The sequence below is a fragment of the Microchirus variegatus genome (assembly GCF_963457635.1).
Source record: "Microchirus variegatus genome assembly, chromosome: 8".
NCBI classification, from domain to species: Eukaryota; Metazoa; Chordata; class Actinopteri; order Pleuronectiformes; family Soleidae; genus Microchirus; species Microchirus variegatus.
In genome coordinates this window covers 14,104,452-14,127,184 of record NC_139809.1, presented here as the reverse complement: position 1 = coordinate 14,127,184, position 22,733 = coordinate 14,104,452, and the positions used below count along the sequence as shown (strand labels likewise).

General features: G+C 41.3%; 1 protein-coding gene across 1 annotated transcript; it reads right to left on the bottom strand.

The window, feature by feature from the left end:
* Positions 1-1,224: 1,224 nt before the first annotated feature.
* nup93 (nucleoporin 93) lies at positions 1,225-22,204 on the bottom strand (the record flags this gene model as incomplete). The annotated part of the gene is made up of 21 exons (XM_083894118.1): positions 1,225-1,358; positions 1,922-2,059; positions 2,152-2,235; positions 2,322-2,439; positions 2,529-2,647; positions 2,740-2,856; positions 4,162-4,206; positions 4,671-4,743; positions 4,933-5,059; positions 5,155-5,346; positions 7,873-7,966; positions 8,063-8,228; positions 8,330-8,487; positions 9,018-9,150; positions 9,519-9,658; positions 9,809-9,901; positions 10,588-10,662; positions 11,194-11,322; positions 12,424-12,486; positions 21,475-21,592; positions 22,026-22,204. The coding sequence occupies 21 exons, from the start codon at positions 22,202-22,204 to the stop codon at positions 1,248-1,250; spliced, it is 2,472 nt and encodes an 823-aa protein (XP_083750244.1). The 3' UTR covers positions 1,225-1,247.
* Positions 22,205-22,733: the final 529 nt, after the last annotated feature.

Below are 22,733 nucleotides of genomic sequence, written 5' to 3'. Positions count from 1 at the left end.
GCGGCGTCTTCTGCTGATACGGTTTACTGAAGCCGTCGTTGGTCGGACGTGTTGGCGCTCGTCAGGCTTTGGTCTCTTTGATCACAACAGCATGGATCCCTCAGTACTTTGGCTCAGCTCCATCCGTCCATGTGTGACCCTGACTGAACTCAGCATCTCTGTACAGTAATATGGAGCAGCCAAGACAGACTGAACCTCCATCTGTGTTCTCTCAGGCCAGACTGAAGGGCATGAGAGTGTGGGCTACAGAATTAACCGAGGGGTGGGGGAGCAAGATTGGTGCGTTTTTGTCTCTTGAAATCTGTGGAGATTACTAACTGGTAGCTGTAGCTGCAGACACACGCGTGTCTTCTCAAGGGGGAAACGATCAAAAACGGCTAATATGCTTTATAAATAAGTGAAACTGTTCCACTCTGTAAAATACTTTGTATTTTTCTTGTATATTCTCCCCAGGAATCAACCCTCTGATACAGAAATATCCTTCCAGTCCTTCAGGCTAACCAACCAACCAACCAACCATCTGCCAGGGTTAGCTGTGTCACAGACACTGAACTACTGCCTGTGGACATAAAAGTGGTTCAGGGCTTTAACAACGCTCAGATTATCAACAGAAGGCAGTGATTTTTGTCACTTCATACCACAGAGAAGTGTCTAAAATGGATCCAGAGTCTGTCGAGACTCGCGCGCCGCTTCTTTTAACATGACGTTTAAATGACGAACAGTGGTTTATTAATTTTGTTGGTGTAACATCGACACCGACACCGGTTATCATTTATTCAGGAGAGTAAATGATAGACCAGCGAGCATGAAGCCAAACAGACCTGATGATGACAAACATGTGACCGGATGAGCCTCCATTTAAACACACAGGAGGGCGTGTTTGTGTCCGTCAAAATGTGTAATTTACAAATAATAATGAGACATGCTTGGCTGCTTTGTTTGTAACAGGGACAAAACATAGGAAAAACTGTAAAAACTACACAAAATGAATTAAGGGGAAAAAAAAAAAAAAGGAAACTGAAAAGTACTCTTATTTTTTTTTTATTACAAATTATTACAGATACAAATATGAAACAACAAAAATGAGGAAAAAAACAAACAAACAGGAACGGGAGGAAATGAAGATGCATCTGTTAACACGATGATGAAGATGTTGGCCTATACAAAACAAAATGGCAGATAAACAAACGTGTGTGTGTGTGTGTGTGTGTGTGTGTGTGTGTGTATGCATGAGAGATGTTGACATCTCAGTTCATCAGTAATTCCATCTGCACCAGTCGTGCGTTGGTGTCCCCGGCCATGTTGTAGGGAATCACACCAGCAAACGTGATCAGGGCTCTGGCCTGGCTGCGCAGTTGCTGTTCAAAGAAGGAGAAGCGTTAATGCACCGATGATGAAATAACACTGTAACGGTCAGATGAGCGGCTGACGATGGTGGTGTCTGCATGAGTTACAGAAAGTATACATAGCACTGTATGAATGTAAAATTTAATGTACCATTTAATGTGTATAATTGTAAACATCTATTAACTGGAGAGCATTTATCGTACATGGGCTGCACGATAACAACATTTTCAAATCAGCTGTTATTCCGATGTCAGGTGATTAAAACAGGATTCCCACACTTTGGTTGACATCAAATTCAAGGACTTTCCAAGACCAATTTTTACTTCTAACACTAACCAGTAAATTTCTGGGTTTACATTATTTTTAATGCACAGATGACACAACAAACACATCTTATGCAATAAAATTTCAAAGTATGTTTGCACGATACACAAACGGTACATCATATGATGACTCTTTGTAATGAAAACTCTTTGTTTTGTTATTGAATCTTACAAAACTGCTGCTTTTTTATCCCAAAAAATGCTGATAAATGTCTCAAAAGTGCAGTGTAAAGGGAGGTGTGGCCTCTCACCATATCCCTGTCCTCCATCGTCCTCTGTTGTCGACCTGGCGTGCCTGCTGCTGCTGCTGGCGCCCCCTTCAGGCGTTTGTACTGCGTGAACAAGATGTTCATGGTGGCCAACAGCACCTCAGAGAGGTTATGTCGCACCTGCGGAGGAGAAGGAGGAAGTGGAAGTTATTTAAAATTGTACATTTTTAGAAAGAAAGAATGGTTAAAAATTCAGTGTGTTGCGATCTCACCTCGTCGCTGAAGTTCCTGAAAGCAGCCACTCTTTCCTCCACACTCTCCTGACTGAGGGGAAGAAGCTTTAAGCGCTCCATCACCTGACGCACACAGAGGAGAGCTCAGTCAACATCCTCACGTCTAATAAACGCAGACACTTCCACCGTATAAGGACAGCTGCACTCACGTCATACGCTCTGTCGATGTGTCCAGCGTGGTACTCGTCGAAGAACGTCATCAGGTCTAAGAGCAGGTAGAAGGTGCTGTCCACCGATTTCTCTCCTGTGATGCCCTGACAGCGATATCTGCGTTCAGGACAAAAAGGATACATTCGTCATGACACCACGCTGATACCACGCTCTCCACTAGATTCAGGACGAGCGTGTGTTCTTACCTCTCAGCTATGGCCACCGCCGTGTTCTTCAGCCTCTCCTTGTTGGACTGAGGAGCGCTGACCTGGGCGATGACCGGACTCAACAGCTTGTTCATTAACTCCAGCACCTTATCTGGGTTCTACACAGGGATTAGGCGATGGTAATGAGTGGATTCAACAGCAGAAGAGAGTTGTTCAGAAACACGGCGGTTCATGACGTAGATGTGCTCACCTTGGCCAGCTCGTAGAGTCGGACTGCCTCCTCAAACATGCCCTTATTCTCTGCCTCCAGAGCCACTTTACTGATGATGGCTCTGGTGTCCCCAGCGAACTTATCAATGACTCCAGGCTGAAGAGAAGTGGGAGTGGGAGAGACAAGAATGAGAATACTGCACAAGAATGATGCTCTACCCAAGAGAAACACAGTCTGGAATAATTACTTCATGTAAAGTTTAAAAGCCTTTCTCTATAACAATAAAAATGAGGACCTCGTTGCCTTTAAGGCCAGAATTACATAAATTATTCATGTTGAATGCAGTGTTTTCATCACCATTGTTACAAAAGAAGTAATGAAAAATGTTTCTACCAACAAAAGCAATTTAAATTCAAACTATTTAAGTCTAATTTAAAAAAAGAACAGAAGTAACAGTAACTAACTGCCAACATGAAACTTGCAATGATGAATAAATGGTTTCCGCTGAATCAAACTGCGTCTTAATAAAGTCATTTCAAATAAAGTCTGCTGATTTTTCATCTTTTGATTCTTTCTTCCGATTTGCTCTATTAAAAAGTGCAGCCTTGATAGCAATTATTACTTCACAGAATCAGAAGTGTAATTCATTAGCAACAGAAGTGATAAGTTGCCCTTTCCTAAATGTATGCCTCACCATAATACTGTAAAAAGATAAATATGAATTATAATAATATAAATACAGTATTTAAATACCAAGATGACTCTGAGTCTGACTGGTAAAACCTGTGTTTGTTCTACTTATTTCCCACAGAAAAACGTCTGCAGTGAAAAAGTTATATTACGCCATGTTGTATGAATTAAACTCAGTGACAGTTTGTTAATGTATGACATCAACGTTCAGGAGCATCATTCCAGTTCAAATGCCAACGATCGCAGAATTTCACAGACAAAAACAACAAAGCTGTAAGTAAGACTTAAATATCATACAGTGCAACACCGGTATTAATGGGCCCTAAAAGGCTGCATCTGCGTAATTTAACAACCCATTAACATTGTCGCTAATCTGCACATTCACAGTATATGAATGGGATGAAACATGCAGTGATATATATATATATATATATATATATATTTATATTTATGAGGGGAAAAGGCTTCCTAAAAACACCAACATCTTTGCAGAGGACCTTAAATCTTAGCAGACAAAAGGCTACAGAGCAGTTTTGTGAACAGCTTTTTGATCAGTGACAGTGGGGCAGTCCACTGTCGAAACATGTGGGGGACGTGTTGAACAAAGACAAGATTTCTAATAATAAAGTCTGACAAAAACAGCCCACAAGTGAAGACAAAGAGTGACAGGAAATGTGAAGAAGAAAAGGACGTGGCTGAAAAATAGGGGGAGGTAAAAAGAAAAAGAGAGCAAGAGATGAAAGGGGGAGATAAAAAATAAATAAAGCATACCTTCCTACTGCCATCCTTTTCTAATCTCCCCAACAGCATGTCAAACTGCAAAAGAGGCAAAAAATCACAAAAAGGATTTTCAGTAAAGGTTAAAAATGCTCAATCAAATCTCTCTCAACCCACAGTCTGATTTCAAATTCATGAAAAACAGCAGACAACACATTATTTATTTGGGGATTTCTTCCACATTTCCTTAACTACACATTTAAAATAATAACAATTAAATCGGTCTCATTATCTACTGATGACACCTTTTAATCTATACAATCTAAAGTAAACTATATACCCTGATGTTGGTCAAAGAGAAAGTGACAATATAACTTCAGATTAAATAACTGTACAGGTCTGATGGATCAGATAGATGAGTCACATGGGCAAACCTCTGACTCACAGAGGCTCTGTGGGTGTTCATCTGTCACCGAGCGGTCACTTAGTATTAGTCAGGCAGCAGTCGGTTACAGAGCTGTGCTGACTGGAATTTAAAAACAGCGCAAATGTGTGTCGCTCACCTCTCGACTCTCAATCACAAGCTCACTGACGCAGCGCATGAACATGTTCTCTCCCTGGCTGTCCTTCTCATTCCTGCAGGAAGAGACACAGTAGGAATTACACACACATACTAAAAAATATCAGAATTTAAAAGTAATCATCAAATGTAATTAATTTTTCATCTGGTTATTGCCGTGTGTCACATAATCCTCTCCTCCTTCAATCACTACCTTCATAGAAAAGACATGTGCTTGGGAGTAAGGGAGTGTCAAAATTATTCACCGTAGGAAATAGAAGTATTGCAGGGCTTCCCGTGGATCAGTGGACTCAAACTTGCGAGTGTAAAGCATGAGCAGACGGATGAAGTTGAGGCGGCGAATCATGGGAGGGTCTCCAGGCTCCTGGCTCACTGCACAAAGAACGGGTTTGGAATATATTACACATATATAATATTCTGGTTTCTCCAAAGTCTGCACTGATTATTAGCAGGATTATCATACTCACACAGCTGAGCACTTTGACCAGACGACTTCAGCAGCAGCCGCAGCTCGTAAAGGACCAGCGCCATGTGCACGGCGTGACTGCGCAGCCTCTCCACGCGGAACAAGAACGCCACAGCGGCCTCGAACTGAGCCGTCAGGAATAACACCTGGAAATACAGGAAGGGCTGCTGACTCGCTGAGAAATGGGACTCTCCTGTTGGGAAGAAAAAAAAAGAGGAGAGAGAAATTAAACCTATTTTAAATAAAGTCATTGAAAGCATTTCTATATTACTTTAAGATACATTTCAGGTTAGGAGGACAGATGAGTTTTACTGCTAAGCTTCAACTGAGACACTGATGTCATCTTAAAAATGTGATTTAATTAGTTCTATCACAGGTTGCCAGGATTTCCAAAATCAACAAGGTACAAAAGGTTGGGCCCACTTAGAAATGTTCTTATTTTTGAAGGAAAAGCACTTTTTCCCCGATGAATATAACATTAAATGAATCACTCTATACATTGTTAATGTGGTAAACGACTATACTAGCTGCAAATGTACATAGGTGTATAGAGGCCAATTTCCAGTGTTCTAATGGTACATTGTGTTTGCTAATCACGTTAGCAGGCTATTGAATGATTAGAAAACCCTTGTGCAATGATGTTAGCACAGCTGAAAACAGTTTTGCTGGTTCTTTGACAAAGGGGAAAATTATTATTTTGAATAAAAATCATTATTTCTAATCTTGTCGATGTCTTGACTATATTTTCTAATCATTTTGCAACTCTTTAGATGAATAAAAGTGTGACTTTTAATGGAAAACACAAAAAAAATTGTCTAGGTGACCCCAAACTTTTGAACGGTAGGGTATCTCTGTAAAATCTTTTTAAAAACAGGTGAAATTAAAGTATTTTGAGTGGCATATACACAGATATATATATATATATATCCTCTTAAAAAAAGATTATCAAGCACAAGAAGGATCTTAATCTGAATCCATCTTGATGTGCAGACTAGTAGAAAAGAGTAGCTCAAGTTTTCATCTGTGACAAATACATCTGTAAACATTCAAATCGCCAACTGCACCAGCTCCATTTAAATTGATGTTCAATTGTCACATCACGCCATGTCAACTTTGGACAGTTGCTACAGCAACTTACACGTGAGGGCTATTTTATAAACATTGTGTCTCGTGTAAGTACTTAGTCATCAACTTTACTTTTTTAATTATAATCCTTAATCCTCTTCCTGGCTGTAAGTTTGGGGGAGCAGAGCAGGGTGGACGATGTCAGCCATTTTATAGCCTTATCTCAAACTCACAGCACTTTAGTTCAAAAAAAAAGGGGGAAAAGAGAGTGTACGAGAGAGGAGGAGAGCGAAATTAAGTGAGGGAAAGGGAAGAAGGAGGAGAGATAAGAGTGTCGGTGGGAGGGGGAGGGCTGCAGCAGAGTGTGCAAACAAGAAAGGCGAAAGAAGAATGAAAAAAAAAAATCACATGCAAAAGGCAAGAAAATGCAAACGGGGACAAAAATCAGTGGTAGGAAGGAGGGAAAACAGCGGTGCAGGTGCAGGGGAAAAAGAAGATGGAGACGCAGCAAACGAGGGACAGAGGAACCAAGAACACATGAGGCTGGAAAGCCTTGGCAGTATGTGGTAGAAATGGAGAGAGAGCGAGAGAGAGAGCGAGAGAGAGAGAGAGAGAGAGAGAGAGAGAGAGAGAGGCTTTGGGCTTTATATCCCGCTGTGAAGCAAGATGGAGGACAACAAGGAACACTGTAGCGAGGGAGCTGAGCAGCAGGGAGAAGAAGGAATAAGGCTTTAGGCTGTGCTTCCCACTGTGAGAGGGGGGGAAATGGGAGAGAGTGAGAGCTACTGAAAGAGAGAGAGGACTGGCACAGCACTGTTGGCTTATCGGAAAGGAGCAGGATCGGCCCGTGGAGAAGACAACACCCAGGGGGAGAAGACTGTGTTTTCATAATCTGAGGGAGAGAAAGCTAATGCTCCCTTTTTCTCTGTGTGATTGTTTAAGTGGGTAGTTTTATTTTGAAATGGAGTGAAGTGGGGAGTCGATGTCAAAGTATGCTCAGGGCTTTAGTATAAATGGCTGCTCAGTTATGACCAGGTCAACACGGAAACACCACGACCCTTGTACCCTATATGTAAGGCAACATGAGTATGAGGTCACATGTCATATTTTTCAACTGCAGCTGGAACTGTGATGCAGATTATAGTCGATTCACAAACAATTTCTCCAAAACCTTGTGAACTTTTGTTATTGCTCACTATGATGAATCATTGTGAATTTGCTACACCACTGACTCACTTCTGTCTGTTATAATATTGTATGACCTGTTTATTTGTGTTCTTTTTATATTTTCTACAGTATTTTTCTTTTTTCTTGTTTGTTCTTGGGTCTATTAGGTCACACGTTTGTATGTTTTATTTGTTTTATTTATTCATCTCTGACATACAGCACCTGCTTCAGCTTTTGTTGTTTTTAAAGTGCTTTATAAATAAAGTTGGATTGGACTGGACTGGAATAGCAACAGCTGCCGAGGATCATGGGTATTGTAGTTATTAGAGAAGTTCTACATATACGTCATTTTCGCAATACGCAATTTGCTATTGCACTTACAGTTTTGCATTTCCAAAGGGCTGTGTGCGAATACATACACACCATGTTTATCAGTACGTGTTTATACATACATTGGACAGACAGTGACACACACACACTGACATACCATAATCCTCCAGCAGCTGTTTCTGCAGTTGTGGCAGGGTCAGTCTGTCCTGAGGAGAGCTGCTGCCGTCATCGTCAAAGCAAACCTGGTTCAACTGCAGAGACAAAACATACATACACAATATGTGAGTGCTAACAGTGACATATTGTGTATAATAAAGAAAAGAGATATAAGAAGAACTGCAGTGCACCTTAAGCCAGAGGTAGTCTTCGGTCTTATCTGCCACCTCCGCGTGGTTATCGCTGATGTCGCATTTACCGATCAGGCAGTAGACGGCTCTCTTGTAGGGGTCAGCGATGTTCCTCAGCACTCTGCGGTAATGGAGTCGAAGCTTGTTCTCTGAAGTTGGGGAAAGGCTGAGAAGAAGAACAAGACAGGGAAAAAAAAATTGCAATGTGACCTCCTTTGACATGAACGGACATCATGACATTAGAACAAACAGCTGCTGTGTTCTCACCGTCTGCCAGGGCTGCTCATGTACTCCTGGAACCAGGTCTTGAAGTCGCCCAGTTGATGTTGCACCCTGTTCACCACCTGCATGGCTGCAGTCAGGTCTCCACAGCGCAGGCAGTAGTAGATGACAGCCCACACTGGGTGGCCCTCGATCTCTCCATCCTGTTGCATTCACAGATGTTTAATACAGTGGTGACACCAGTGAGTAAGTGGATTACATGAAGAATACACATACAGTATATATACTGTGCTGCTTAATAATCAGACGCGTCTTTCTTTAAATTAATAATGTATGAGGAGAATGTGTATGCTGAGATAACATAGTAGACAAGGTGACATTGGAACCTGCACTACACAATAACACCATCTGCTGTGGATTTAATAAACATCTTGTCTATCAAAAGAGACATTGTTCGGTGCATTAGAGACTAAATGCAGCTTTGGAAACTACAGTCTGTATGTGTGCATAGCAGCTAACACAATAAAAGCAGTTTTAAACAAAGAGAGGAATATCAGAGATGGTTAGGAATATCAGTGAGGCAGGACGTTGATATCTGGCAGCCCTGACAAATGAGATCGATCTGGGTCAAGTTTAACAAAGAGCTTGCGGAGTATTGTCAGTTTATGCTTTTATGTAGCCTGTGTCTGTGCCTGTGTGGTGCAGGTGATGTTGTCTTTTAGACAAATGTTACCTGCATGCCATGCAGTGGCCCGGGTAGTTTAATGTTGAGGAAACTGCGGACCAGTTGGTATGTTCCTGGCACCCCTCCTAACTGGGCCTGATGGAGGTTCCCGAATACTGTGACCATGGTGTAGTTTTTATAGCTAAGAGAGGGAGGACACACACGTATTAAAGTTCATCACCAAGATACAGCTGAGTGAAGCAGCAGCGACTTAATATCTGACATTTGAGGTCCAGTGTGTATCATTAATTGAGACTTTATTGGCAGACATTAAATACACTGTGTGTGTGTGAGGCTTAGATTAAGCTATAAATATGCACTTTAAGCAAGGGTAATGCTTTATAGAGACCATGTGCTACACTACAAGTTTACAGCTTTTCTGGTGTGTGAAAGCAACCATAGTTTCCTAAACCACTTGGGAAATGGAGGGGTGAACTGTTTGTTAAATGTCACCAATTCTTGCACACTGGACCTTTAACTTGGGTCTACTAGGAAAACCCCAGCAATTACCTGTTCTCAAGGAAGCTGAGAGCCTGACGTACAAACGCTATTTGCATTTCAACAGAGGTGCGACTCTTGAGTGTGTCTTTAGCCGGTACCAGCAACACATCCGTCATCTGCTTCACCATCAGCCACATGTCTGATACGTTCTGAAATGAGGAGGAGTGGGGGGGACAGGCACAGGTGCATGCACAGAGGAATCAGAGTGAGTAAATACTATCTTTTATTTCCTGTTATACGTAGGAAGACAATCCTGTAATTATGTTCATGCCGACAGCAGATGTGACAATCAGCGTTACCTTGTCATCCAGGCTTTCAGCAACAGAAGAACACAAGTCTCCCAGATTAGGCTGAATGTGACCATTCACGATCTTCTCGTTGAAAACGTAGATCTGAATGTGCAGAGAGAAGAGAAACTTTTTGAAAAAAAAAGAAAGAAGGAAGAGTAGCTCCTCAAATGTTTGAATCCTCTCCACCCTGAGTTTGAAAAGAAAAAGCACAGGCTACGACCATCGAGTGAAATGGTTCACAACAAAGAACAAAAAAAAGAGAATCAAAATGTTTAAAAGGTCATCAAAGAGGATGACAAAAACCAGACATATGACGCCACATGCGATGTGTCGACACATGGTCGGATGAAAAGCCGCATTTGCGCCGCCGCAGAGAGAGTACAAAGGGATAAAGAAAAGGTCAGACAGGATGGCGGGGAGGTGGGGGCGGAGAGACACAGACACAGTGACAGAAAATTACCCAGATATCCCCCTCTACCACCCAATTAATCAATATCTCTGATCAGCTACTTTCTGGCTTGGTGTGACCTCTTTTTAACTCGACGACCAGGCAGGAAATCACAAAGAGTGTGATGTGTGTTAGATTAAGGGGTGCAATTAAATATCAATTAATCCGATTTAAAATCTCATAAATCTAAAAATCACACTGTGACGGTGAGATTATTATTTTTTCTTTATCGTCTATGGTAAATTTCATTTGTCCTTGCTAAAATCCCCCCCCCCCCCCCGGTTTCCTCCTCGGGGATTTGATGGAGACGTCAAAAACGATTTCACCGACAGTGACTCACCTGTCGTCCGTAAGCCACCTCCACGCTGTCTAATGCACTCCTTCCAGGAGCTGTCACTTCACTCACAAAGCTGGGCTGTAACAGAGACACCGGGTTTACTTAGCATAAATGTTCATATTCAAAAGCATCAGTGCAGCAAATAATGAGCCAGTGACACAGTCTGGTGCATGCTGGGATTTGATCCTACAGGAGCCATCGCCAATAGATATTGAATATCTATAGAATTTCTAATAGAATATTAGAAATTACACTGAAAAATCCAAATTTTAAAGACAAGAAGTGAATAAAGTCTGACTTCAAATATCTTATTCTAGAGTGAAATCTGTTGTCTTGATTCTTCCTTGTTTCCCCCCAGGTTTAGGCCCAAAATACATTTCTTCTGTCCTCTACATTATTAAATAGCAACGGTAATGGATCTGCACATTTCTTTTGGGAGCCTTGTTTATCTTTTTATTGCAAATCTTATTAAACAGAAGAAGGGTAGGGTTTGTGCAGAGGCTGGGTCCATGCACAAACCCTATCTACAATGAGGCAATATATCTGCTTTAGCAAAAACACATTTTCTCTTGAGTTGTCCATCTGTGGTGGATTTTGTGTGTCTTGTACCTCTACGTCTTGAGTGAAGTCCAGCGCGTCCTCTCCCGCACCGAGTAATGTGTGCAGAACCCGCTGCTTCACCTGCTCCCACTGGACCAGCATCGACTCGCGATGGTACTCCTCAGCCAAGAGGAACGTCTGAAATGTGAAGTTTCTGGATTGTGAGTGGAAGTGAAGTCTGGGAGACGATCTCCAGCGTCTGCGATCTAAACTGCATTGCACTAGTTACGTGAATTTGGGCCAAACCCATGACCAAAAAAAAACCCCACCTGATTTAGCAGCAGACCTCGGTCGAGATTGTACGACTCCACCAGGACGCTCTGCAGCCTATTTTAACTCTCCACAGAGACTCGATGTGAGATAATGGGAATGTGAGATAATTGAATCCTCAGCTCTGGGAGACTCTGTGAGACTAAAGCCACCATTTATTGGCTTAAATTGGTCTCTGTCTGGATGTCAAAACTTTTAAGATTTTCGTTTCATAGCAGTAATAGGTCAATATATATATATATATATATATATATATATTTAAAAAAAGGTGAGTTTGGGGTCAGTCTTAAGTGCATTCATTTTGTTAGTTAGCCCTGTGCAGAATACTCATGGTATGTGATTATATATATAGGATAGTGCTTATTAGTTTTGACCCAAATGCTGATATTAGCATTGACCTTAAAAACTAGTGCCACTGGTAACAGGGTTTTAAATTTCAAGGAGCTCTTGCAGCTGTAAGACTGGAATTTTGCAGCTCACATTTTTTCCTCTGTGGAGTAAATGCTAAAGCAGTAATATGGAAATCTGCTGGAATATGCAACATGCGCTTTCATTTAAATCTTCTGTAGTTTTACAAACGAGCCCCCTTTTTCTGTCTCTCTTTCTGAGGGATCATAGAGATAATAGGAATGGCAGCTAATTACACACAGGGCCTATTAACTCTGCACATCAGGGAAGCCATTTCAAAACTATTCCCTAAAGGTTCACACCAGAGGGATTTTGAGATAATAGTGCATTGCTGTATAGCAACATTTGTGCAAAATACACAAAAAAACACCATATGTGAATAGGGTTTAAACATTGTATCGGTCGTAAAGTAAAGACTTTTTAAAATAAAATTTAATCATAGTGGCTGCACAGCGCTGTCTGAACCAGGAGGTGATTTTAAACAATTTTTTCCGACAACGCTAGATTAAGACTTTGTAACTCAGATAGTTCATTTTTTTCGTCAAGAGACAAAATACTGACCCTGCGACGAGACTCTTCAATGGCTGACAGCAGGGCGTTGTCCCTCTCATTCTTCAAGAAGCCCTGTGAACGAGGCAGAGAGGCAGAGGGAGGAGATGATGCAGCATGACAAGACGAGAGAGAAGAGACAGACAGAAGGAGAGGGAGAGAGAGAGAGAAAGCAGGAGCCATATTAGTTCGACTGATGAGGACAAAATAAAGCAGATATAAACTGTTTCGCTGGGACTTCTAAGGGGACAGATTTAGCAGACACACAACCATTTTTGCTCAATGGGAGACAGAAGCAGCTCCTCAATGTTCCACTCTTTCTTCTCTTCTCAGACAAGTGCAGTCCCGTGCACTGTCAGGATGAGTCAAGCATATGCTCGCCTGTTTTTTTTTTTTCTTCTCTCCAGACGTATATGCAGGCCGGAGGAGCGTTGATGCATTTCACACAGCGTTTCGCAACGAGACAGCAGTTATCAAAAGCCTCCATTTTGTTTGTCAAATCAAAATGGCTGCCCGCTGCAAACGCTCACCGTCCACGTTCTGGGGCCCTTTTCTGTGGACAGGGTAATTATTCATATCTTGTTCGACTGACGATATAACCACATGAGTTATGAAGGGACTCCAAAGTACACAGGAATGAAGTCGGTAAACGTGGACATGCAAAGCCAAAATGGCGGATATGCTGTGCAGACAATGGTCAGTGTTGATCAGTTCAATTCAAAACATCTTCTCTACTCTGTATTCAAAAAATATTCATGTAAAACCCCTTTAATTTAGGCCTTTGGTTATATAATTAACACCTTTATTTGTTAAAGACCACATGAAAAGCAATGAATGTATATTTAGCCTTTTCTGTCCGACTCAAAAGGGAGTTGAGATTGATTATTTTGCATCCGCATTTAGATGTATATTCATCATGTTCATGCAGGTAAATGTGTTCTTTAAAATCATGTATTAAATTATCATTTCATTATTTATATAACTGATTAATGTAACCTTTATTCAATTCAACAAAATGTGATAAACAGAAGCAGTCATCACTTTAGACCATAGTCTCTGTTGGTGCTTATTAACCCTTTAGGTTAATAAGCACCAACAGATTCTAAGCATTAAATGGACAATAAGAAACGGAGAGAACCACAAAACCCCCCTCACTATGAAGATCATTAATCAGAACCGATGCTGCCATGTTCTTGCCAACTAATTAATTGCTCAAATCATTGTTTTAGCCCACTTGACAAGCTTTCATTATGGATGAATAGGAACACTTTGGTGGCAACAGAAAAAAAGACTTGTTGAATCAGAAAAGATAATTAATCAAGAGAGAAAATAAAATTTTCTGTCTAAGAGGCCATGCCGTATCCCTTTTTTGTATGTGAATGTTAAAAGTTGGTTTTAGTGTTAACATTAGAATTGGGTTCAGGTTAGGGAGGGTCATGTCCACACTAAGAATGTTGTATGAAAAGTACTACACAATAGTGTCTTAATAGTAAGGATGTTTGTTGTATTAGGTCAACAGCTAGGATGTCGTAAGCCGTATAACCAAACACCTTCTGCTCCTCATGTAAGAACCTCTTAAGCTATTGCAAAGTTCTCCCCTTTGTTCGGCATCGTACGTCTTTCTTTCTGAAGCATGCAGAATAACCTTGGCTGTAGAGATTATTCTGCGCTTTGGTTGTGCGAGCTTAGCTGCCTTCCTCCTAGTATCAACCACTCTCACCGACACCTCTATTCCACCACCTGCCCACTTCCTCTGACAGATAATTAGTGCACTTAAATCTATCGGTAATGTATAATGTGGCAGGTTCAATCATAGCCTTTCCTTCATGGATTTTACTGCAATACAACAAAGGAACTGAGAAAATACAGAACATGGGGAGGTTTTGGAATCATTCCAGAGGGTTCTGGTAATACATATAAAATAAAAGGTGGAGGGGAACCTCCATTATACAAGAAAGAGAATGGCAGTGAATTCATTAATAATGTGTCTTGAACTGCAGTTAAGTTCAATTCGTCGAGTCAAGCCTCCTTAAATCTTAGCATCCATGAAATCCAAAGCAGCTTCTGGGACACTTCAGAAGAGCAAATATTAAATCAAATATGCATTTTAATGAGTGGGAGACTGATCGATTGATCTGGCTAATATTTGCCCCTCTTTTTTAAAAAAATTTCTCAGACGAGATAAGTTTACTTGACAAAGATTTCATATATTTATTAGAGCTGAAACAATTAATCGATTATTCATCAATTACTTAATTAATCGCCAACTATATTGATAATCGATTAATCCGTTTGAAGCTTTCTCAGCTTCTTAAATGTGAATATTTTTCTTAATTTCTTTGCTTCCCCTTAACAAAGAAATCATTAAAACTGAATAATTGGACAAAACAAGACATTCGACACAATCGTCATTTCCAGGTTTGACCAAATGATTAATAGAGAAAATAATCGACAGATTAATCGATTACAAAAATAGAGTATTTTGTTTCAACATTATTAGTATTTAAAATATATAAGTGCACTGAAGTACAGACTCAAAATGCTTAATCAGTTCAAGGAAAGAAAAAAAATACAAGCCAAACATATTCGCCTGAAAACCTGGCATTTGTATAGCTACCATCGGCCGCTCTGATTTCTTAAGATCGGCGTCTGTTGACCTGTTATTTTTATGGGGTGTGGCAATGTTACTTAACTCCTAAAATGCCATTAGTTTCTTGGTAATCTTCAGTTGGACAGGCGTTTATGCAGCTATGGCTCAGGGAGTCCAACTTGTCTAGTTAAACCTATTTGAAGGGAAAATAAACATCTTCCTGCTCCAACCTGCCCAACACCGCCGCGCTCCTGCCTCACTTTATTCCTCAGGAGAGGCCGACAATGGGTCTATATTTAAGCTGTCTAACCAGAGAGGAGCTCAGGTCGATGCTCACTGGAGAGCTGTACTGGAAAAAGGGGAATAGAATAGAAACGATTAGAATAGAAAGCACGTAAATGGAACAGAATAAAATCGCTATCATGATGAGGGGTTTATAGTGTATATACTGTATACTGTGTCCATTTACAATAGCAGGGGAGACCGTATTTGTCAGGGTAATGATTGATAGTAAATGAGAGGGTAAATGAGATGGACATCTTGTGCTTTAACAAAAGCATCTGAAGTGGCACAGTGGGCAACACTGGATGACTCTGCTCGGCAGACGCCTCAGCATTTTTTACAACAGAAGGAAACCATTTCTCATTGCTGTCATTGTGTTGCCTCTTGCCAGCTGCACTTGCACTGCCAGTGACTTTGCCTATACAACATTTCTTGTGCCAAATGTAGCCCGACAACTTAGCCAAGCTGTGGCCAAAAATGCCCATTAATCTTACGTACAAATGCTTTTCTCTCTGGAAGAACTGTTAGTTGTGTGGATTTATACGACTTAAATGAGCTAAGACAAAGAACTGTGTTTTAGATGTCACACTTTTGTTTATTATTACTAACCAAGTTTTATTATATTCTAGGAATATTTTATCACTGTTGATCACATCACGACTGTGGTGTAGAAATATATGTAAGACCTGGCATGGTAATTCAGTCTGAGACATTCTGTACCCAACATTTCACACCGACTAAACAGAGCCGATGCTTCAATTCCTCATTGGTTAAAGAAAAAAGAAGGAAAAAACACACAAAATACGTGGAAAAGCGTCATATTTAAAGAGCCTCCGTGAAACATTTAGACAATTAGACAAAGACAATTTTGCAGAAGACAAATGCGTGATTTTCATTTATTCAGCGCTGGAAGCAATAGGTAGGTCTATCTATAGATTTACATTTTCTCTTGCCCCACCCCTGTATTGTGTATCCTCACAGATCTGCAACCCACTATACACCCACAGCCTGCTGGCCAGACAGCCCAGAAGCTTCGACAGGAACAGGAACATGGCCACCACCACAAAAATGGAGATTTAATAACTTTGGATTCATTGGAAAATTCTCTGAATACAATACTGCATGTTGAAAAGGGTTGGAGGCTAAATCCGTCACCTAATTTAAAACACAGCTGATGGAAGTTTTCAGTCTTTTGTCTCTAACATATACACCCAACAAAGAATAAGACTATTTTTGGAGAAAATTAATAATCCTTAAAATGTGGTGATGTGGTGAACGTGTGCTTTTAACACACGCATGTGCTCATTATCTGTGCCACCATACAAAGGCCCTCTTTTGGTCACTGCCTTTGCCTGAGTGCAATTTTTCTGTCTGTGCAGGATCAATCAAAATAATAATCAAATAATCAAATTTTTCCACTTTCATATTAAGGCTTTGCGCCGATTATAGACTAAGACTAGCAGATTAGGATGTCGTAGAAGACGCGGGGTCTCGAGGAATCAAAAGGCTACATAAGGACACAGTCATTGAGCAGAACAAACGCAAGGAGGAAGCCTTGTTCACTGTGCCCGGTCATCATGAAAGAGTGAACGGCTGTCCTCATTTGCCATCACAGAATGCGCTACACACTGCCCAGTAATGCGTGTGCGTGCGTGTCCGAGAAACCCCACCCTTTGCTCTTTGCATCCAAGTGTACATACACACACACACGCACGAAATGTAACGCAAGGTACAATTTGAGACAGTCATGTTTCCCTATATTAATTTACAATCAGTCAATTAAATCATCATCATCATCATCATCATGTCTATGATCGTCAAACAAAAACTAGAGAAAAGGTTTAGAACGAAAGAAAGGTGACAAAAAAAAGTCTAGTTAGACAAAGCCCAAGGCTGCCAGTGAGTTAGAGTAGGTGTGTATGAATAAGTGTGTGTGCATATTCATGAGTATAGACAATACTCACTCATGCTGTGCACCTGTCTGACTGGCAGACAGACAGACAGACAGACAGACAGACAGGTGAGTAGAGAGAGAACGAGTTAAACTAAAATAATAAAAATATAAATATAGTTTGTCGTTTCTTTGTTTGTGCCCAGGTATCTGGGCTTTGACAACCCAGGACATTGCCCCTGTGCCTGTCCATACCTCTAAGTCCCTGTGCCAGGGGAGAAGCCGTGGCCACCATTCTGGGGCGTGTTCCCTGTGCCTTGTCGAGCCGGCATGGCGGACCGCTTGCAGCCGTTCCCCATTCGAAAGCGAGCCAGAGACTCTTGAGGTTGAGCTGGAGAACCAAGTGGAAGTGCTACATGAAGGCTCAGTGGAGGTGGTTTTATTGTCGGAGGGCTGTACCAACTGAGCGCACAGACACAGGGGGGATCCATGGGAAGGAGCTATGGATTCATATAGAATATCAGTTCCTACCATCAGCTGACAACCCCCCCCCCCCTTTCCCTCCGCTCTCTTCCTCTTTCCTCCTTCTCTCCCTCCTTCACTTCATCACACCATCTCTGATGGCCCTCCGCCTCCTCCCTCCCTCAGTCCCACTCATTTTCCTCCTTTTTTTATCCATCTATGCATCCTCCCTTTCTTCCCTCCCCCGTTCTCCCTCAGCTCAATGCAATTATAGTAATGGATTTTTCCCCCCCATCGGTTGATGGCTTCCGACATCCTGTCTTGAAATGAGGCTAATCATGCTCTTAAGGGTCATGTTTAGTTAATGAAGGGTTTAGGAGGCACATATGGGTGGGGGGTGGGCTTGAGGGGGGGGGGGCATTCCTATGTGTCAACCGACTGTCACAGCAAACATGAAGCAGGCGTGTTATTACACACAACAGCCCCGGCACGCATTCATTCACACATGCCATAAAGCTGCATTCATACGTGTGGACGAGCATCAGCGAGAATGAAAGCGCGATGCTCCCCCACGTGCAGCCAAATCTACGTATGCTAGTACACACGCATTCATTCATAAGCACATGGAGACGCACTGTATGTGCCAGCAATCGATAACGCCTGACACAGTAACAGGCACAGACAAGCCTGCGTGAGGCTGTGTGTCAGTGCTGTTCGTCTATCTCAGGAGATGCTCTGGGCTTAGTCAACTGCATCCGCTACACGCACACCATCACCGCTGAGAGATGCCAGAGTGTGTGTGTGTGTGTGTGTGTGTGTGTGTGACAGTGAGAAAAGAAGTCGACGGAAAGGATGTAAAAGGGAAAAATCTGAGAGAGAAGAAGGTGAAGTAGAAGAGAAAGGGAGGGTATGCAAAATGAGCACCTGAGAGAGGTGAGGAAAACACAAGCAGAGGGAGGGAGGCAGAGGGAGAGAGGGAGAGAGAAAGATGGAACAGTGAAAAGTGAGACGAGGACACGGAGACAAAAAAAACTGCAGTCAGTCGCCATTTTTCGACCAGCGTTGCTCTCCGCCTTCGACGTCGTCTACAGTTTCATTCATTTCTGGACTTTCTCTTGGTGTCCGAATATGTTTTTTTCCCCGATTGTCATTGTCTTTTGTTGCACATTATTTTATGACTGACACAAATAACTCAGAAGCTTTGAAGACTAGTAACAAGCGCATGACTATTGCAAACACATAGAACAAATGGTACGATCACCATTTACTGAAAGAGGTATGGGTGTCTCCAGTTAGATTTTTACTTCCTGTAATGACTCACCATCACATCCTGATAATGTGTCAGGTAATGCCAGTTAATAAAATGTGCGCACACACACACACACACACACACACACACACACACACACACACACACACACACACACACACACACACACACACACACACACACACACACACACACACACACACACACACACACACACACACACACACACACACACACACACACACACACACACACACACACACACACACACACACACACACACACACACACACACACACACACACACACACACACACACACACACACACACACACACACACACACACACACACACACACACACACACACACACACACACACACACACACACACACACACACACACACACACACACACACAATAAATACAGTGATTTTACCTGATAAATAACTGAATTGCCCATCATGTCTGCATACGATGTGGAAGAAATGAATTAGGAGCGTCTGCATATAAATAACATTACGTACTATTTGTAATTAAATCTGAGATATAAATAACTGAGAAATAAGCAATATTTTAAATTAAATGTTAAACTACAAAGTGTTCTCTGGAGACACTAAAATAAAAAGATGTACCTAAAAACATCTTTAATATGTGAAAAAGGGGGTGAGAGAAATAAACTATTAAACATGGAGCCCTGAATCTTGGGCTGCCTCTGTCTATATAGGAGTCTATAGTAAGACCCTTGCTAATTTGAATCCACCCCTTACATACAGTACACACGCATCACTCTCACACCACTGCCTTCAGTGCAGTGTGTGTGTGTGTGTGTGTTAGAGACAGAGAGAGAGAGCATGTGTGTGAGTCTTACACAGGAGCCATGGAGGCATTCATCAGCTCACTCACACAGAAACATATAAACACACAAACACACACAGTATGTTTGCATTTCTAACAAACTCATGTCCTACCACAACTCCATTGGCATTCGCTCATCTTTTAAAGCAATATCAAACGCTTAAAATTTCAACCATATTAATGTACCTTAACATACTTTACACACGTCTAAAAACTATATGTATGCGTATTAGGGATGGCTCTATATCACATTTTAATGTTGATACCAATGCAGATATAAGGACCTTGAATATCAACACATTAAACATTATTTAATCGACACGTTTGTGCTGATGCCTTGTCAGCAATTTCAAAGACATCATTATCCTATTAAGAAGCAATCCACAGCCCACAACATGACTCAGATAAAATACTGGTGCTGATATTTACTGAAATACGAGTGTCTGTATAAAGTGAAGCATGCGATACATAGGATATTTAGGTTGTATCAGATGTTACATTTTTATCTGTCCGATATCCTATCCTATCGGACTGATACCAATACCAAGTATCGTATCAGCTCATCCCTAATATAAACGAGTGCTGCTGCTACAATACGCAAATATGAACTGAATGGGTTTCTTCCCATAAAACACTAAATAGACAATGAGGCAGGTGGGAAAGAAATCATTCACTGCCCCCGAACAACATGCAATAACGACAACCACAGAAACCCTACATTACATTTTACTGAACTGAAAAGCAAGGGCTCTTTACAAACCAACAAGGTGGAAAGAGCAAGTGCAGAGAGGAACAGGATGTGTGTGTGTGTGTGTGTGTGTAAGTGCTTTTCCAGTCAATCAGTCAAATCGACCAAGGGTAGCCTTTATCCAGCTCACCAAGAACAAAGTCAAAGACGTGGATGAAACAAGATAATTAAATGTAGAAGGAGGAAAACAGGACAGCGAGACAGAAGGAAAATTATGTAAATGTTTCAAATATTTTTCTATCTTTGTTTACAACCTCTTATTAGCTTGACCTGTAGTATATAAATTCTTTATCTTTCCATTATCTAAACAAAGCCCCCCCATCATTCTCAAAACCATAATAATCATAATCATGTCAAGATAGTTAAATGTCCGTGAACACACAGGAAACCCATCTTTCTGCTCTGCTACACAATTACACCGTTCCGCTCGTCGCCCATCACACAGTAACCTGCTTCATTACAGAAAACTTTATCGGTACAAAGCTCTACTGCCTCCTCCATAAAAAGATACCAAAAACAAACTGCATGTTAATAACAAATGCTGAACTGTTTCTACCTGTGTACCGTCATCAAAAAAGCCATCTCAAAAATGTATTACACCACTGCTAGATGTTTATATTTGCTGCAACTCTACAGATACAGTTAAATGTGAGTTATCACAGAATCTTTGACCACCGTGATGATGTTTGTCTCGTTTGTTAGCCAAGCTTTGTCTCAGTAAAGGCATATTCACCACAGTAACCATTCATATCATACTGCAAACCTAAACTCTGAGACTTTTTAAACCAAGAAAAGTAGACTTTTTTATTTTAGCTTGTTGACCAAAAACATCACATTAAATCACATAAAGTTGATTCTTTCTCCATTTGGAAAGAACACTCTCTGGTGGTGAAACATCTATGCGAGTGTCACCGCTTACTACAAAGCAAGCAGCGCTCATGACCTGTGGTGTCTTTTCTTACCTGTATGTCCGTGTCTTTGACAGGCTCCAGGGGCTCAAAGGTGGTGGCAGCACTTAGAGTTTCCAACCGCTGAGAAATGTGGAAGATGTCTAAACCTCTGGAGCCGAGGAGGATTGACCTGAGAATGTGAGAGAGAGAGAAAATGATTAGGTCAAATGAAAGGATTTGTGCAACTTTAAGCCTAACAAAGAGCTGTAGTTGTCCTCAATAACCACTAGAGGTCACAAGAGGCTTGGCTAATGCAGCACTACCCACTGGTCAGAGATCGCCTCAGCTAAGAAAATGAATGGCAGTGAAACAGGACTTGACTTAGATTGATCGGAAATAAAAGAGGGCATCCAGAATCAGTTTATTTTGATTTTAACCTGGTTGTTAAAAGAAGAAATGTAAACAAACTGTGCTAATGAGGCAAGGGTTGTGCAAAACCACTCACAACCACTTAATTTACAGAAGTGTGTGATTTTGTGTATAAGCTTTATAGGCAAACTACACCAACAGAGATTTTCTACAGCGAGCAGTGCACGCACATGAGAACGGGAAAATTTCCTTACGCTTTCACGTCGGCGGCATCTTGCGAGGTGCGGGTCAGAGTGCGGGATCGAAGCCTCTCCCCTGCTTGCTGGATTTCCTGCAGGTTCCTCTCAACATGCGGTAGCTCCGAAACTGCTTCTGTCTCCGCAGCCAGCTGCTCAGCCTGCTGGAGCAGCTCTCCAAAGCCCTCTGCATCCATTCTCCTACAGAGAGAAGGAGGGAGGAAGTGTTAAACTGACTGGATATAACAACAGGAATTCACTTAAATATAGGAAGACAAATCAGTAAGTAGTGAGGTCTGCTAACATGCGGAAAGCACTGCAGATTAAGCATGTTTTTTAATGACACAATGAAGTTTAAAGTTTGACGGTATTCACATTCATACTGAATAAACTAGTTACTGACAGTGTTTTTGTGGATACTACTTCCCCTAACGTAGGGGCCTTTTAAAACTTAAATCATTAACAAGGCAAATAAACTAATTCTGATCACCACGTTTCAGAAAGCCACAATTAAAGAAAAGAAACAAACCCAGACTACAAATACAATAAGATAGAGATTTATCACCATCATTTCGACCACTGCAGTGATTTGTCCACCAAGCAAATAAATGTGCATCGGCTTGAACACAATGCAAACCCCAAACTGTTAAAACTATCAGTTTCTCAATTTATTAGTGCAATTTACATTATAAATACAACATACAGGAATTTGTCAAAATTTGAATT